A 16,808-nucleotide genomic window follows, 5' to 3' on the forward strand; every position below is an offset into this window, starting at 1 on the left:
CCATCTAACCCTGTTTGTAGAAATAACAAAAGGCGGGATAACTTGAAAGAGGATGTCGGAAACTTCCGAGCTTCACACCAACCTATATAGGCACGCCATATTCTGTAATAATGAGCTGCCGTAACCGGCTTCCTAGCTCGTAACATGGTTGGTATAACCGAATCTGGAATGCCCTCTCTTCTTAAGAGGGCGGTCTCAACAGCCACCCCGTCAAACGCAGCCGCGCTAAATCGGGGTAAAGGAACGGACCCTGTTGTAACAGGTCTGGACGCAGTGGGAGCGGCCAAGGATCGTCTGCGAGTAGTCCTCGGAGATCCGAGAACCAAGCTCTCCGAGGCCAATGAGGCGCCACTAGTATGACTGTGACCGACTCTTTTGATCCGTTTTAGCACCAGAGGGAGCAACGGAAACGGTGGAAACAGATACACAAGACTGTACGGCCACGCGACAGTGAGAGCATCCACTGCCACTGCCTTTGGATCTCTTGTTCTGGACACATACTGGAACGTTTGGTGATTGTGTCGAGACGCCATCAGGTCCACCTGAGGATAACCCCATCGCTAAACCAACATGTGAAACACTTCTGGATTTAATGCCCATTCGCCTGGATGAAAATCCCGACGACTGAGATAATCCGCTTCCCAGTTGTCCACTCCCGGAATGAACACGGCCGACAATATCACCTGGTGACATTCCGCCCAATTGAGGATTCGAGCTACTTCCCGCATTGCCATGCGGCTTCTCGTTCCTCCTTGTTTGTTGATGTATGCGACCGCCGTCGCATTGTCTGACTGCACTTGGACCAGCTGAGAGCGAATCATGTGCACTGCTTGTCGTAGCGCATTGTAAATTGCGCGGAGTTCCAGGACATTTATAGACAGCAATTTTTCGTGATCCGCCCAGAGACCCTGGAGCTGACAATTTTGAATTATCGCTCCCCAACCTCTGAGACTGGCGTCCGTAGTTAGAATTATCCAATTCCAGCCTCCGAACCGTCTTCCTGAGGTTAAATTGTGTTCCTTGAGCCACCAGAGCAGAGTTACTCTTGCTCTTGGCGACAACCTCACCCTGTGGTGAATCTGCAGATGCGAGCCCGACCACTGGGCGAGCACATTCAGTTGAAATGGACGAGAGTGAAATCTTCCAAACTGAAGCGCCTCGAAAGCTGCCACCATTGTGCCTAAGAGGCGAATGCACAAGTGTACCGACACTGTGCGTGGCTTCAGCACTAATTGTACTAAATGGCGCAGAATTTGTACTTTCTGCTGTGGTAGGTAAATTCTTTGATTGACCGTATCGAGAATCATACCTAGGAAATGAAGGCGTTGAGACGGAATTAGATGTGATTTCTTGAAATTGACAATCCAACCGTGGTGAACCAGTACATCGTATGTTTGCAGCGCATGTTGGAGAAGTATCTGTTGAGACGGAGCTTTGATGAGCAGATCGTCTAAATATGGAACTATTGTCACTCCTAGGGATCTGAGATGAGCTATCATCACAGACATCACTTTGGTGAATACCCGAGGCGCTGATGACAGGCCAAACGGTAGAGCCTGAAACTGGTAATGGTTCTGGCGTATTGCAAACCGTAAGAATTTCTGATGAGGCTGCCAAATTGGAATGTGTAAGTACGCATCCTTGAGGTCTAGCGCAATCATAAATTCCTTTGGCTCTAAACCCGCAATCACCGAACGTAGAGACTCCATCTTGAATCTGTAGTAAGTTACGTACTGATTGAGCCCCTTTAAGTTCAATATTGGTCTGACTGAGCCATCCGGCTTCGGTACCACAAACAGACTTGAATAATAACCCTGACCCTGTTGGTGTACAGGGACCGGAATCAAAACTGCCGAATCCAGTAGGGACTGAATGGCAATTTGCAGAACCGTCCTCTTGTCGTCCGACAGAGGCAATCCTGTCTTGAAAAACCTCAGAGGCGGAAGACAGTCGAACTCTATTTTGTAACCTTTTAACACTAAATTGCGGATCCACCCATCCGCGGATGTGTGGAACCACGCCACATGGAACGTCTGAAGGCGTGCTCCCACAATTGGAGAACCGAGATGGGCTGGTAGCCCGTCATGCCACTGGCTTGTCAGTAACCTTAGCGTCCTGGCGAGTTGTGTTGGTTTGTTGGAAACCACGTCCGCGACCACGTCTAGCAGGCGTGGCTGATCCTCTGCCACGTCCTCGAAAGGGCTGAGGTCTAAAGGATTTGAACGAAGGTCCAGCGTACCTTCTTCTTGGAACCGGTGGAGGCAATGGTAAGAAAACAGACTTACCTCCCGTAGCCTCCGCAATCCATGCGTCCAATTCTGGACCAAACAACTTCTTGCCATCGTAAGGCAACGCCTCTATACTTCGTTTGACCTCTGCCTCCGCATGATAAGCACGCAGCCAGAGTGCTCTTCGTGCCGTAACTAGCGACGATGAAATACGAGAAGTGAGCTGACAGACGTCAGTAGACGCTGTACAGAGATACTCTACAGCCTCAATCATTTGATTTACAAGAATTATCAGGTTTTCGTCATGTAAAGCAGATTTGAATTCTGTAAGCCATATTATGAGCGCCTTAGTGACCCAAATGCCAACCAATCCAGGTCTTAGCATCACACCTGCTGCTATATACATGGATTTTAGCATAGTTTCTATCTTGCGATCTGAAGGATCTTTAAGCGTAGTAGCTGCCGGCACTGGTATGGTTAATTTCTTGGTAAGCTTGGACACTGACGAATCAACTATTGGTGGATTCTCCCATGTACACGTTACCGAGTCTGGAAACGGATAACTAGACTTAAATCTGCGAGGTATAGAAAACCGTTTATCTGGATTCTGTCGTGTTTCTACTAACATCTGATTTAGAGAATCCGACACAGGAAAACTTATTGGCGTCTTCCGCCGTTTCGTAAATACGACCTGATCATTTGTGAGAGGCTCCTCAGTTTCAGGAAACCTCAGAGACTGACGTACCGCTCTGATGAGATCATCAATGCCGGAACTGTTAAAATCCTCGCCATCTGACTCCACTTCGCCCTCCTCACCCTCATCTTGTTCCGTGAGGTCTGGCATGGAATCGTCAGAATGCAACATAGCAGAAACTGGAAAATCATAAGACATATGAAATTTATCCCGTTTACCCAAAATGGATTTGGACCTTACGCAAGGCTGAGACGCCTCCGGTAGTTCTGACGGTCTCACCCTAGACTCAGACCTTACCGTTTCCCGCTCCTGACGAGCGGCGGTCAATTCTGATTGTAATCTATCCAGTACATTTACTAACCTACCCCACGGAGGGTCCGGTGAGGACATTGGTTGTAAAACTGGAGCAGAAATGGTATTCTGAACCGAATCCACAAAACATACTGTACATGTGGTAGATCCATCCGGTAACACACTGCCACAGACTTTGCAATTATGCTTTTTAGTTTTTGCTGGTGCCTTACTCATTATGGCGACAGACAATACAATACACAAAAAACAGACACCTGCACGACTCAGTAAAATAGCAGTAAGGTGTCTCTGTATATAAATCTGGCCAAGTGCAGTACACGTGGCCAGTACTGTGAAATGTGATCCCAAATTCCCACTAACACCCCTGCGCCTCCGGTGGAGTAGAGATGTAGTACTGGAACCTTCTGGAATCACAGCAGGAAGACACAGGAAGCGTGGTTAAACATGGCTGCCATGCTATGCTTATACATATAATCCTAATGCTGGTTACAACATTCACTGATTATAACCCTGCAAAAAATCCCTGCAGTCTATCATCTGCTGCTGCAGTATTTCGTATGCCGCTTATTGCCCCCTTAACTTATTGCTTGTCCCCCCTGCTCCTGTGTAATGGCTGCCTGCTCTTTTCGAATCAAAGCAGCGGCAGCGCAGCGTGTGGGGCCCCAGTGGGTATCGCCGAGCGCTGTGCTGAGCCCGGGTGAGCCGCGCGTCACCCAGCGGTGGGACCCGGAGCAGTAGCGGCGGCCGGCCCCGTGAGCGAGAGAGCTGCGGCGGCCGGCGGCCTCTGAGCGCAGATCAGCGGCGGCCTGCGCGGAGGTCTTGTGCTGAAGACTGTGGCCGTGTGGGGAGGGCGCTGAGTGGGGAGAGCAGCGGCGGGACGGGCGGCCAAGTGGAGCGAGCAGCGGCGGGCGCTAAGCGCTACAATGTCCCCACACCTCGGGGCGGCAGCGGGAGCTGACCGCCCCGTTCACATACCTGTATCCTGCAGTTTGTGAGGAGGCTCCGACGGGGCTCCTGAACAAGCGCCGGCCAGCCTGTGCAGGAGGCTGTGTGTGTGGCTGTGAGGGAGCTCTTTCAGAGAGGCCCAACACGCCCCTGCTGCTATCAGCAGCTGCACTATCCCTGACCCTGCCTTTTGGAAGGGGGAAAGGGATGTACAATAGAAAAAAAAAAAAAAAATTCTTCAAAGTAATCGTGACTTCAGTCACAGAGCTGTTGCTACGTCTAGCACAGAAAAAACACTGAGAGGTACTCGGGGATATGGAGGGGTGGAGTGTTCTAAATTTAAATATTCAGTGCTGTTCCTACGGAAGCCCGTCCATATCCCAAGAGTACTCCAGTGACCCCTAGTGGATGATAAAGAAAAATATATTAGTTCTGTATACATTAGCATATGGATCAGAATATGGCCCTTATACATGTGTACTTCACATTTGGTATTGTAGTACTGTGGAATGAAAAATACATTTCAAATAAGGATTTTATTTTTTATTTTTTCTCATTCTATTTTATTTATTTTACTTATTGTCGTAACACCGCGTGCTTGTTTGGTTGTGATAAGTGTCAATTAACTCAACTATATGTATGAATAATACCATAAAACCATTTGATATCTTTAGTTATATGGTCTGAATAGTCATTTAATGGAATGGGTCTGCTGTGATATTATGGATCCTACCCTTTTTTTTTTCCCTTCCCACTTAATGTTATAGGATTCATTGCCTTTATTATTTCTCTTTCATCCACTAGGGGACACTGGAGTCCTATACAGTAGGGGTGTGAAGCCTTGAACCGGAGGTGTGGCACAATCTAAAATTAGCATTGTCTGCACAGCCGGCTCCTCCCCCTTCACATCCCTCCTCCCTCAGTTTGAAAAATTGTACTGGAGGCACAGCACTTGGAGCAACTGAGCTCCTGACTAAAAATCTGAAAAGAGCTGCGTCAACCTAACAAAAGGGGGACAAGGCTGCTTGATATTGAAGAGACAAAGATCCCTATTGAAGGGATCTGCATCTCTCCGCAGGAGATCCTCCAGAGTCCTCTAAATAGTGAGTACTGGTAAAGTAGCATAGGGTCTTTTAGGTATAATTCTTTAAAAAAAAAAAACATTTTTTCTTCTTTCTCTCCCTCTCTCCCTTAGGATGGCTCTCACTCTCTCTTTAAGTGTAAAAGTGTTGTCAGCGGCCGGCGCGCGGGAGCCATGTGCGGCGCAGGACTCAGCGTGTCTTACCTGTGTGCAGGGAGAGACGGCTGAGCGGCGCGCTGCACAGCGGAGACGAAGCGGTGCACAGGCACCGCTTCGGGAAACAGCCCCGGCGCGCACTGGCCAGCGGGTTCGGTGCGCGTCAGCCAGGGGAAGCGGCGCACTCCAGCCAGCGGGAGGGAGTGGGAGCCTCATATAGACGTACGCCGCGCGGCTAAACAAGCGCGCAGCGTTAAGAGAATAAGGTCAGAGAGCAGTAGAGATTGTTTTAAAGGGAGAAGCGTTTAGTGGGGAAGGCGCCATGTCTGTGTAAAGAAGGGACCTCCTTTCCCCCCCCCCCCCCCCCCACCCAGTAAAGAAGGGAATTTGTTTTTTATTACACTGCTCCCCCTGCTGCACTGTTTGAATAGTGCATATAATATTAAGAGTAGAGACATTCTGCAAAATCTGCTCCCTCTGCTGCACTGTTTGGATAGTGCATATATATTAATAACAGTAGAGATATTCTGTTTAACAGCTCCCTCTGCTGGGGAAAATAAATATATATGAGGATCTCCTGAAAAGTAATCATTTACAAATTTATATTTTCAAGGGACTTCTATTTTAAAGATTCTGAAGAAAATACACGGAAGCAGGCGGATACCAACTCTAGCATCGTAGCTGCTATACGGTTGGGGTGTGGGGGTTGAGAGTCGGCTGGTGTTTTTATTTTCTTTTAATTTTTTTTTTTTTCTGTAAAAATAATAGACCTGCCCCTTCTCTATAAGAGAGGGCTGATAAAAAAAAATTTTCCAGCCGAATCCAATACCTTCGCTTCCGTCATCTCCCAGTCTTTCTCTTCCTAGTTTAAAGGGTGAAAGCGCTGCGTAGTGACCCGGTAGAGGGTTTTTAGAAACAACATGTCTAAGGCAACCAAGACCTCAAAGACCTGTTATGTCTGTACGAAATGTAACAAGAAGAGCACGCGGGTTGGCAGCTCCGGGGTGTGCGACTCCTGCTCCACCTGGGAGCAGTGCTCTGGCTAAGGCATGGGAAGACAACCTTGCTAATAGAATCTCCAAGGAGATGGCAGAATCGCGCAGGCAGCAATCGGAATGGGCTGCGGGATTCTCAAAGACGATGGCGGAATTTCTCATCAAGTTAACGCCGCCGGCACACGCAGAAACTGCGAAAGGCAGTTAAAAGAACGCTTCCTATTAAACCGGAATCAGAGGAGGAAGAGGTTTTTCTTCTTGATACGGAGGAAGGTGAGTTAATTGAACCTAACCTAGATGCCGATTTTCCAGAGGGGGACACGGCAATCTCTGGTCTGGACTCCTTGATTGATGCGGTAAAGGAGATCTTAAACTTTCAGGTGGAAGAAATACGGGAGCCGGAAGATTTCGATTTGTTCGAATCCCAAAAGCCGCGTTCAGCAGTGTTTCCCATACCTAAATCACTCCAGTCTCAGATGGAGGAGGCTTGGAAACAACCTGACAAACGTTTTCAATTTCCGAAACGGTTTCAGATAACTTATCCCCTACCTAGGGGTGTAATGGACAAGTGGGAGAATCCGCCGGTAGTGGATGCTTCCCTAGGAAGGTTGTCAAAGAAGACAATCTTACCAATTCCTAACGTAACTACTTTAAAGAATGCGTCAGACCGTAAGGTTGACACGGCGTTAAAGTCAATTTTCGTAGCAGCTGGTGCAGCGCAGAGACCTGCAATCGTCTGTGCTTGGGTTAACAAGGCCATGGGTGCATGGTCTGGACGTATTGTATAAGCTATTGAGGAGGAAAATAGCTTAGAAGAGATTACCCAACTGGCGGAACACATTCGAGAATCTGCTTCATACTTGTGTCAGGCTTCTAAGGATATTAGCAGAATCGCATCACGCATATCTGCATCGGCCATATCGGCTAGAAGGATTTTATGGCTTAGAGAATGGCAAGGAGACTCTGACACCAAAAAGGCAGTAGAATCCATTCCCTTTGGGGGTGAAATGCTGTTCGGACCAGAGTTGGACAAAGTAGATTTCGCAGTCCACTTTTCTGCCTATTCCTTTTGCGAGAACCGCTCCACAGACTAGGAGAGGTTATTCGGGACCAGCATTTACTTCATTTAGATCTCAGTCCTTTCGAGGGGTTTCGGTACACAAGCACGTGGGGGCAGAGGTAGAGGCCGCTCACAAGCAGCAACCAGAAAGCAGGATAAACCTGCTGACAAGACCGTGGCATGACGGCCTCCCAGCTCACCTGGGGTGCCCCTTGGTGGGCGGCCGACTGGAAGGTTTTCAGGACATCTGGGCCAAAGCCTCACCAGAACTTTGGGTGAACAACTTGATCTCTCAGGGATACAAACTGGAATTTCAACAGAGGCCTCACAGTCAGTTTTTTACAACAGGATTGCCTCAGTGTCCTCAGAAAGCAAGGGCACTACGGGCAGCAATTCTCAAATTGCTACATGCAGAGGTCATTATTCCGGTTCCCGCTTCTCAGAGAGGAACGGGGTTCTATTCCAATCTTTTTGTCGTGCCAAAGCCAGACGAGACGGTCAGACCAATAATCAATTTAAAAGTTTTTCAACCAGTTTTTAAGAGTCTACAAATTCAGATGGAATCAATCCAATCAGTCATTGCAGGCTTAGAACAGCGTGAGTTCATGGTATCCATGGACATAAAGGATGCATATCTGCATATTCCAATCTGGACTCCTCACCAGGCTTACTTAAGGTTCGCACTGGTGGCGGATCACTACCAATTCCGGGCATTGCCGTTCGGCCTAGCATCAGCCCCAAGAATTTTCACAAAGATCATGGCGATCATGGTTGCAGGACTGAGGCTGTTGGGAGTCACGATTATACCTTATCTGGACGATTTATTGATCAAGGCTCCATCTCAGAATCGACTGCTCACGTGGTCCCATCCTTCCAGGGTCTCACAGCTGAGGACGTGTCATTGGATGTTGTCCGAGCTTTACGGGTATACATACAGGTTACGTCGTCTTTCAGAAAGTTGGACCATTTGTTTGTTCTTTATGATGGGCCAAAGAAGGGTTGGCCGGCATCTAAGCAGACTGTCTAGATGGATTAGACTTGCCATTCGGCAAGCTTATATTTCCTGTGGCAAACCGGTTCCAGTTCAGACGGGTGCTCATACTACCCGATCAGTGGGTGCCTCGTGGGCGGCTGCCAGAGGTGCTTCCACTACGCAACTTTGCAGAGCGGCGACGTGGTCTTCAGCCCACACGTTCACAAGATTTTACAAGTTTGATACTTTTGCGTCCGGAGAATCTAAGTTCGGACGTTTGGTTTTGCAGGCCACCGACAGCACTCCCTCCCTGGTGGAAAACTTTGGGACGTCCCCTACTGTATAGGACTCCAGTGTCCCCTAGTGGATGAAAGAGAAATGAGGATTTTGGTACTTACCGATAAATCCATTTCTCTGAATCCTCTAGGGGACACTGGACGCCCGCCTCGGTGCTGTCAACCTGCTGTGTTCAAAGTTCTTGTTCTAAACAGTTCGTGCAAACAGCGTTAGTTGTTCGGTTAAGAGTTCTTGGTCGCTGTTTGATATGTTGTACGGTTCGGTTCCTCGCCATGGGTTATAGTGTCATGTCCTATTCTCTCAGTCACATTTTTCAAACTGAGGGAGGGATGTGAAGGGGGAGGAGCCGGCTGTGCAGACAATGCTAATTTTAGATTGTGCCACACCTCCGGTTCAAGGCTTCACACCCCTACTGTATAGGACTCCAGTGTCCCCTAGAGGATTCAGAGAAATTGATTTATCGGTAAGTACCAAAATCCTCTTTAACAGTAATGATCCACATCTTTTATATTTCTACTGTATATCTTACTTTTTTTTTCTTTTTTATTTTGCATTGTATGTTAAATTTGACATAGTCAGCTGACTGTTCTCAGGATGCGGGCTGCGGTTGTAGCTCCCGTTCTTCCTGTTATGGTTGGAAAATTAGAAAACTGGAGTGTTCGAAAAATTGCATCACAAAATCGATCTGTGCTGACAGTTTGTTCTATTTTTGCTCTTTCTATGTGTATTCTATATGAATATTTGTTATGTGTATTGCATACTGTACCTCATAACTTGTCAACCATCTTGCGTAGTACACTGTGCTACCATATCTATTACACTGTAGTTCCCCTCAACACTGTATGCAACCCTTTTTTCTGCTTCTGTAATTTGTATTGATGCATATGCTTCAATAAAAACACAGTTAAAAAAAAAAAATCTATGCTTTAGGGTAATCCTTAGGTTTAGTTATGTGGTGAGGAACAGGATCGCTTCTGTTTTGGACACATTTTATGACTGGAAGCCATAAAAACTGGTTTTGCCTATTACATTGACCATAAATAACTTGAATTGGTCTGGACCACCAAACCAAGGCACCCCTGCAAGGGCCCTGAGGCACCCCAGGGTGCAACAGCACTCCGTTTAGGAACCACTGCATTTCGCAACACAGTACTCCCAAGTCACATTATGACGTACCATGTCCCAGGTTCATATTATGTGTTATTACAATGCCTCAGTTCATATTGTGCCACATTACAATGCCTCGGTTCATATTGTGCCACATTACAATGCCTCAGTTCATATTGTGCCACATTACAATGCCTCGGTTCATATTGAGCCAGATTACAATGCCTCGGTTCATATTGTGTCACATTACAATGCCTCGGTTAATATTGTGCCACATTACAATGCCTCAGTTCATATTGTGCCACATTACAATGCCTCAGTTCATATTGTGCCACATTACAATGCCTCAGTTCATATTGTGCCACATTACAATGCCTCGGTTCATATTGTGCCACATTACAATGTCTCGGTTCATACTGTGCCACATTACAATGCCTCGGTTCATACTGTGCCACATTACAATGCCTCGGTTCATACTGTGCCACATTACAATGCCTCAGTTCATATTGTGCCACATTACAATGCCTCAGATTATATTGTGCCACATTACAATGCCTCGGTTCATATTATGTGACATTATAATGCTTGGCAGTTCATTTTATACTACATTACAATGAGAAGTATACAGATGAAGGCAAATGTGCACTCCATATGCATAGTTAATTGTTTTATTATTATCCTTTCTATAACACCAACAAGTTACACAGCAGTGTGGGAGGAAGCCCACACAAACACAACACTGACCCCATAGAGACAGATCCTGCTCAGAATAAAATCTGAGTCCAAGGCTAGAGGAAGCAATACTAACACACTGCATCCCCCGTTTTACCAATGCAGCGGATATCGGGCATTAACTCACCGAGAAATACGGTGTGCTGCATGCTAAAATTTCAAACAGGTTAAGATTTTAAAAAATGCAAGTGGTGGAAAGAGTCCACGAGTAAAAAATTAAAATCTTATAATTAATGTGAAAAGCAAACTGACAGCAGATGGGTGTGAATGACTGGTTTAGCATTTGGCTACAATACAGATTTTGCACAAATAGGTGAAGCCCGATTAGATGGTTGGTGAGCCCAGCCAGTGGTTCTCGACTTTGGGATCACTGAAAAACAGCAACAGAAGCTGCCCACAAACGTTGGCCGAACGTCATCTTCAAGCAAGTGGCTATGATGTGAAAACATGCACTTTAGAGGATGCACTAGCTATTTACTGAAAAGAAAAAAGTTATACATTTTGTCGATTATCAACGGTTTCCAATTGAGGAGCATCATTCTCAACAGCAGGTCCACCCACCTTGATCTTTAATTCATAGTCAGCATTTAGCGCCTGCAATTCCTGTAATGTCTGTGTTGTTTGATTTCCATCTAGCAGTTTCCTGAAAAACACAAAAGCATATCATGGTTTGGTTTCTGAAGTGGCAGGCTCAGTACATATTCCTTGTTTTAAAAGAAATTCGTCAATTTAAAATTAGAAAAGAAACGAAAATTGCTATTATCTGTAAGCTATTAAAGCTCAATAAAACACCATGCCAACCATTTGTACATGCCATTATCTAGTCTATGTACAACGATAGAGTCCCATGGAATCTGTCTTAATTCCCAAACATGGGAGATGACTGGCACATAGTAGTGGTCAGTAAATAGAAGGACAGGGGGGTAGGGGGAAGGGCCATTCTGGAGACCCGAACACTGGACCCCTGCCACAGTGGTTAGGAAGCGTGGAGCAGAGTGGATAACACAACTCATTAAGCATGGTTTCTCAGGAAATCCGTAGTTGCTCAGTCATGTTCTCATATTTTTCAGACCATCCATTCCAAATGGTGCCAGTCTGCAGTACTGAATAGTTGAGCAGATCTTCTATTCAATAAACATTGGTTTTATTCTCCATACAGAGCAAACTGCCACAAAAGTGCATTTAAAAAAATGATCTATCATTTTCAAGCATGACATTAGGTCTTCAACATAGAGCCCTGTGGTGAGACCTCTATTATGGTTTTAGCTTTATACTGGTCTTTCTAGAGAGGTTGAGGAGAGCACATGTCCTGGATACAGCACTTACTTGCTCTGGAAATCCAGCTGCTCCTTCATCTCCTGTTTCTCCATCTCCTGGGTTTTTATCTGCATTTCCTGATTCATTATCTTCAACTGAAGCTCAGACACCGAACCCTTCAACACACTGATGGCCTGAAGAGTAAAAGCAGAAGAGAGGTAATGTGACATAAGTCACTAGAAAGCAGGCTGCATGTCTCACATTGGCACAACGGTTAAAGCCAATGTGAATGTGGCCCTTCCTAATAAACAAATGTAGTCAATGTATTAACAGGTATTGTGGTCTCAAAGTCCAAGAAAATGGAGGACAAATGTACACAGTTAAGCCTTTTACAGCGGAAACAATCTACACATCGGTTTGGACACTAGAGTCACAGGAACTGCAGAACACACAGGTTTGTCAATCAGCAAATTGTGGGGTTCTCGCAAAGTACCACCTAAGATAAAGCTACAAGGACGCTACTTTAGCATTCGTCTCACGTCCGGCCCATCAGACAGATAAATCCCTTAAACGAACGTGCGCCACTTGATGGCTACTAATATCTGCCACTTTTCTAGCTGGACGTCTAAAATACCCAGGTGACACTACAGATTGTTAGCACCTTAAGGTGTTCATAATGGTACCTCCTACTACAATTTATAAGAAGGCAACGTTCCCAAATCAGACCAACTGCAGGGTACTCTGGCCTGTCTGCAATATTCACAGTGCACCAATCTCTGTCCATATGTAAATATGGCGACCTGTAGTTTGGGGGATAGCCATGAGAGTCGCTGTGTAGTTATCGCACATAGGACCTTCTGCTCATTCAGCACAACAGACAGGGGAATTTTGAGGACAGGTTGTACAATCAGATAAGGGGGTACACAAGGCCCGTTCGGGCTTAGCGCAATGTCTGCTGAGCTCTATGTAGGCTTAGCACACATCGCAGTGGGTGTAAGTACACACGCTGCGATGTGTGCTAGCCCGATCCCAACTAGATCGCAAAGCTCAATAAAAGCCTTGCGATCTAGACAGATCTTGACTTTATGCAGTCAAGATCTGAACCAGTGATAGCGACATGCAGGTCGCGCATAGCTATCGCTATGGGGCATACACACAAAGTGATCCGTGCTTAATTTCTAAGCAATGTAGTCAGATTGCTTAGAAATTAAGCAAAAATGTCCCCGTGTGTAGCCCCCTGTACACAGCTGGGGTTGACCCTAAACAGTAGATCTGAATAAAATGTGTCATTTAAAAAAAAAAAACAGTAAATTCACCCACCTTTTAACTCCTAACTGCCATCCACTCCTCTAAACCACTTACCCATGCCCCATTCAATAACCCACAACCCTTTTTGCCTGGCAAAGTCTAAGCTGTGCTGTGTTACGGGTAGAGGGGGGAGGGGAATAAAATTAATTACTTGTTTGGAAACAAGTGCAGACAAAATAAGAATTTACTCACCGGTAATTCTATTTCTCGTAGTCCGTAGTGGATGCTGGGAACTCCGTAAGGACCATGGGGAATAGACGGCTCCGCAGGAGACTGGGCACATCTAAAGAAAGAATTAGGACTATCTGGTGTGCACTGGCTCCTCCCCCTATGACCCTCCTCCAAGCCTCAGTTAGGACACTGTGCCCGGAAGAGCTGACACAATAAGGAAGGATTTTGAATCCCGAGTAAGACTCATACCAGCCACACCAATCACACCGTACAACTCGTGATAGGAACCCCGGTTAACAGTATGATAACAAAAGGAGCCTCTGAACAGATGGCTCGCAATAATACACAAATCGGGTTAACAATAACTATGTACAAGTATTGCAGACAATCCGCACTTGGGATGGGCGCCCAGCATCCACTACGGACTACGAGAAATAGAATTACCGGTGAGTAAATTCTTATTTTCTCTGACGTCCTAGTGGATGCTGGGAACTCCGTAAGGACCATGGGGATTATACCAAAGCTCCCAAACGGGCGGGAGAGTGCGGACGACTCTGCAACACCGAATGAGAGAACTCCAGGTCCTCCTCAGCCAGGGTATCAAATTTGTAGAATTTTGCAAACGTGTTTGCCCCTGACCAAGTAGCAGCTCGGCAAAGTTGTAAAGCCGAGACCCCTCGGGCAGCCGCCCAAGATGAGCCCACCTTCCTTGTGGAATGGGCTTTTACAGATTTAGGCTGCGGCAGTCCTACCGCAGAATGCGCCAGCTGAATAGTGCTACAAATCCAGCGCGCAATAGTCTGCTTAGAAGCAGGAGCACCCAGTTTGTTGGGTGCATACAGGATAAACAGCGAGTCAGTTTTCCTGACTCCAGCCGTCCTGGAAACATAAATTTTCAGGGCCCTGACTACGTCCAGTAACTTGGAATCCTCCAAGTTCCCAGTAGCCGCAGGCACCACAATAGGCTGGTTCAAGTGAAACGCTGATACCACCTTCGGGAGAAACTGAGGACGAGTCCTCAATTCTGCCCTATCCATATGGAAAATCAGATAAGGGCTTTTATAGGACAAAGCCGCCAATTCTGACACACGCCTGGCCGAAGCCAGGGCCAACAGCATGACCACTTTCCACGTGAGATATTTCAAATCCAGTCTTAAGTGGTTCAAACCAATGTGATTTCAGGAACTCCAAAACCACATTGAGATCCCAAGGTGCCACTAGGGGCACAAAAGGAGGCTGAATATGTAGAACTCCCTTGACAAAAGTCTGGACTTCAGGCAGGGAAGCCAGTTCTTTCTGGAAGAAAATCGACAGGGCCGAAATCTGGACCTTAATGGACCCCAATCTGAGGCCCAACGTCACCCCTGTTTGCAGGAAATGCAGGAATCGACCCAGTTGAAATTCCTCCGTTGGGGCCTTCCTGGCCTCACACCACGCAACATATTTTCGCCAAATGCGGTGATAATGGTTTGCGGTGACATCCTTCCTGGCTTTGATCAGGGTAGGAATGACTTCCTCCGGAATACCCTTTTCCTTCAGTATCCGGTGTTCAACCGCCATGCCGTCAAACGCAGCCGCGGTAAGTATTGGAACAGACAGGGCCCCTGCTGCAGCAGGTCCTGTCTGAGCGGCAGAGGCCAAGGGTCCTCTGAAAGCATCTCTTGAAGTTCCGGGTACCAAGCTCTTCTTGGCCAATCCGGAACCACGAGTATAGTTTTCACTCCTCGCCTTCGTATTATTCTCAGTACCTTGGGAATGAGAGGCAGAGGAGGAAACACATAAACCGACTGGTACACCCACGGTGTTACTAGAGCGTCCACAGCGATCGCCTGAGGGTCCCTTGACCTGGCGCAATATCTTTTTAGCTTTTTGTTGAGGCGGGACGCCATCATGTCCACCTGTGGTCTTTCCCACCGGTTTACCAGCATTTGGAAGACTTCTGGATGAAGTCCCCATTCTCCCGGGTGGAGGTCGTGCCTGCTGAGGAAGTCTGCTTCCCAGTTGTCCACTCCCGGAATGAACACTGCTGTCAGTGCTAACACATGATTTTCCGCCCATCGGAGAATCCTTGTGGCTTCTGCCATTGCCCTTTTGCTTCTTGTGCCGCCCTGTCTGTTTACATGGGCGACCGCCGTGATGTTGTCTGATTGGATCAGTACCAGCTGGTTCTGAAGCAGGGGCCTTGCTTGGCTTAGGGCATTGTAGATGGCCCTTAGCTCCAGAATATTTATGTGAAGCGAAATCTCCTGATCTGACCACAGTCCTTGGAAATTTCCTCCCTGTGTGACTGCCCCCCAGCCCCGAAGGCTGGCATCCGTGGTCACCAGGACCCAGTCCTGTATTCCGAATCTGCGGCCCTCTAGTAGATGAGCCCTCTGCAGCCACCACAGCAGCGACACCCTGGTCCTTGCCGACAGGGTTATCCGCTGTTGCATCTGGAGATGGGACCCGGACCATTTGTCCAACAGGTCCCACTGGAAAGTCCTTGCGTGGAACCTTCCGAATGGAATTGCTTCGTACGAAGCCACCATTTTTCCCAGGACTCGTGTGCATTGATGTACCGACACCTGTCCTGGTTTTAGGAGGTCTCTGACTAGAGATGACAACTCCTCGGCTTTTTCCACTGGAAGAAACACTTTTTTTCTGGTCTGTGTCCAGAATCATTCCCAGGAACATTAGACGTGTCGTCGGGACCAGCTGTGACTTTGGAATATTGAGAATCCAGCCGTGCTGTTGTAGCACTTCCCGAGAAAGTGCTACCCCCACTACCAACTGTTCTTTGGACCTCGCCTTTATCAGGAGATCGTCCAAGTACGGGATAATTAAAACTCCCTTCTTGCGAAGGAGTATCATCATTTCGGCCATTACCTTGGTAAAGACCCTCGGTGCCGTGGATAACCCAAACGGCAGCGTCTGGAACTGATAGTGACAGTCCTGTACCACAAATCTGAGGTACTCCTGGTGAGGGGGGTAAATGGGGACATGTAGGTACGCATCCTTGATGTCCAGGGAGACCATGTAATCCCCCTCTTCCAGGCTCGCAATAACCGCCCTGAGCGATTCCATCTTGAACTTGAACCTTTTGATATAAGTGTTCAAGGCTTTTAAATTTAAGATGGGTCTCACCGAACCGTCCGGTTTCGGTACCACAAACATTGTGGAATAGTAACCCTTTCCTTGCTGAAGGAGGGGTACCTTGACAATCACTTGCTGTGAATACAGTTTTTGGATAGCCACCAAGTTGCTGGTAAGGCAGATTTTAGAAAACGGCGGGGGGGGACGTCTCGAATTCCAGCCTGTACCCCTGAGATACTACTTGAAGGATCCAGGGATCCACCTGTGAGAGAGCCCACTGTGTGCTGAAATTTCTGAGACGGGCCCCCACCGTACCCGGGTCCGCCTGTGAAGCCCCAGCGTCACGCTGTGGATTTACCGGACGAGGACTTTTGCTCTTGGGAACTGGCTGTATGCTGCAGCTTTTTCCCTCTACCT

The 16,808-nt window shown here is 47.3% G+C and overlaps 1 protein-coding gene across 5 annotated transcripts in view; it reads right to left on the minus strand.

Moving 5' to 3' along the window:
* MAD1L1 (mitotic arrest deficient 1 like 1) overlaps positions 1–16,808 on the minus strand; it is a 1,517,492-nt gene that overhangs the window by 1,445,780 nt on the left and 54,904 nt on the right. For all 5 annotated transcript variants that reach the window (XM_063934609.1, XM_063934611.1, XM_063934608.1 and 2 more), the window contains exons 5-6: positions 11,907–12,031; positions 11,142–11,223 (exon numbers count right to left, since the gene is read on the minus strand). In XM_063934609.1, coding sequence (XP_063790679.1) covers positions 11,142–11,223; positions 11,907–12,031 — 207 coding nt within the window. The remainder of the gene's footprint in view (positions 1–11,141; positions 11,224–11,906; positions 12,032–16,808) is intronic.

The sequence above is a fragment of the Pseudophryne corroboree genome, chromosome 7, assembly GCF_028390025.1.
Source record: "Pseudophryne corroboree isolate aPseCor3 chromosome 7, aPseCor3.hap2, whole genome shotgun sequence".
NCBI classification, from domain to species: Eukaryota; Metazoa; Chordata; class Amphibia; order Anura; family Myobatrachidae; genus Pseudophryne; species Pseudophryne corroboree.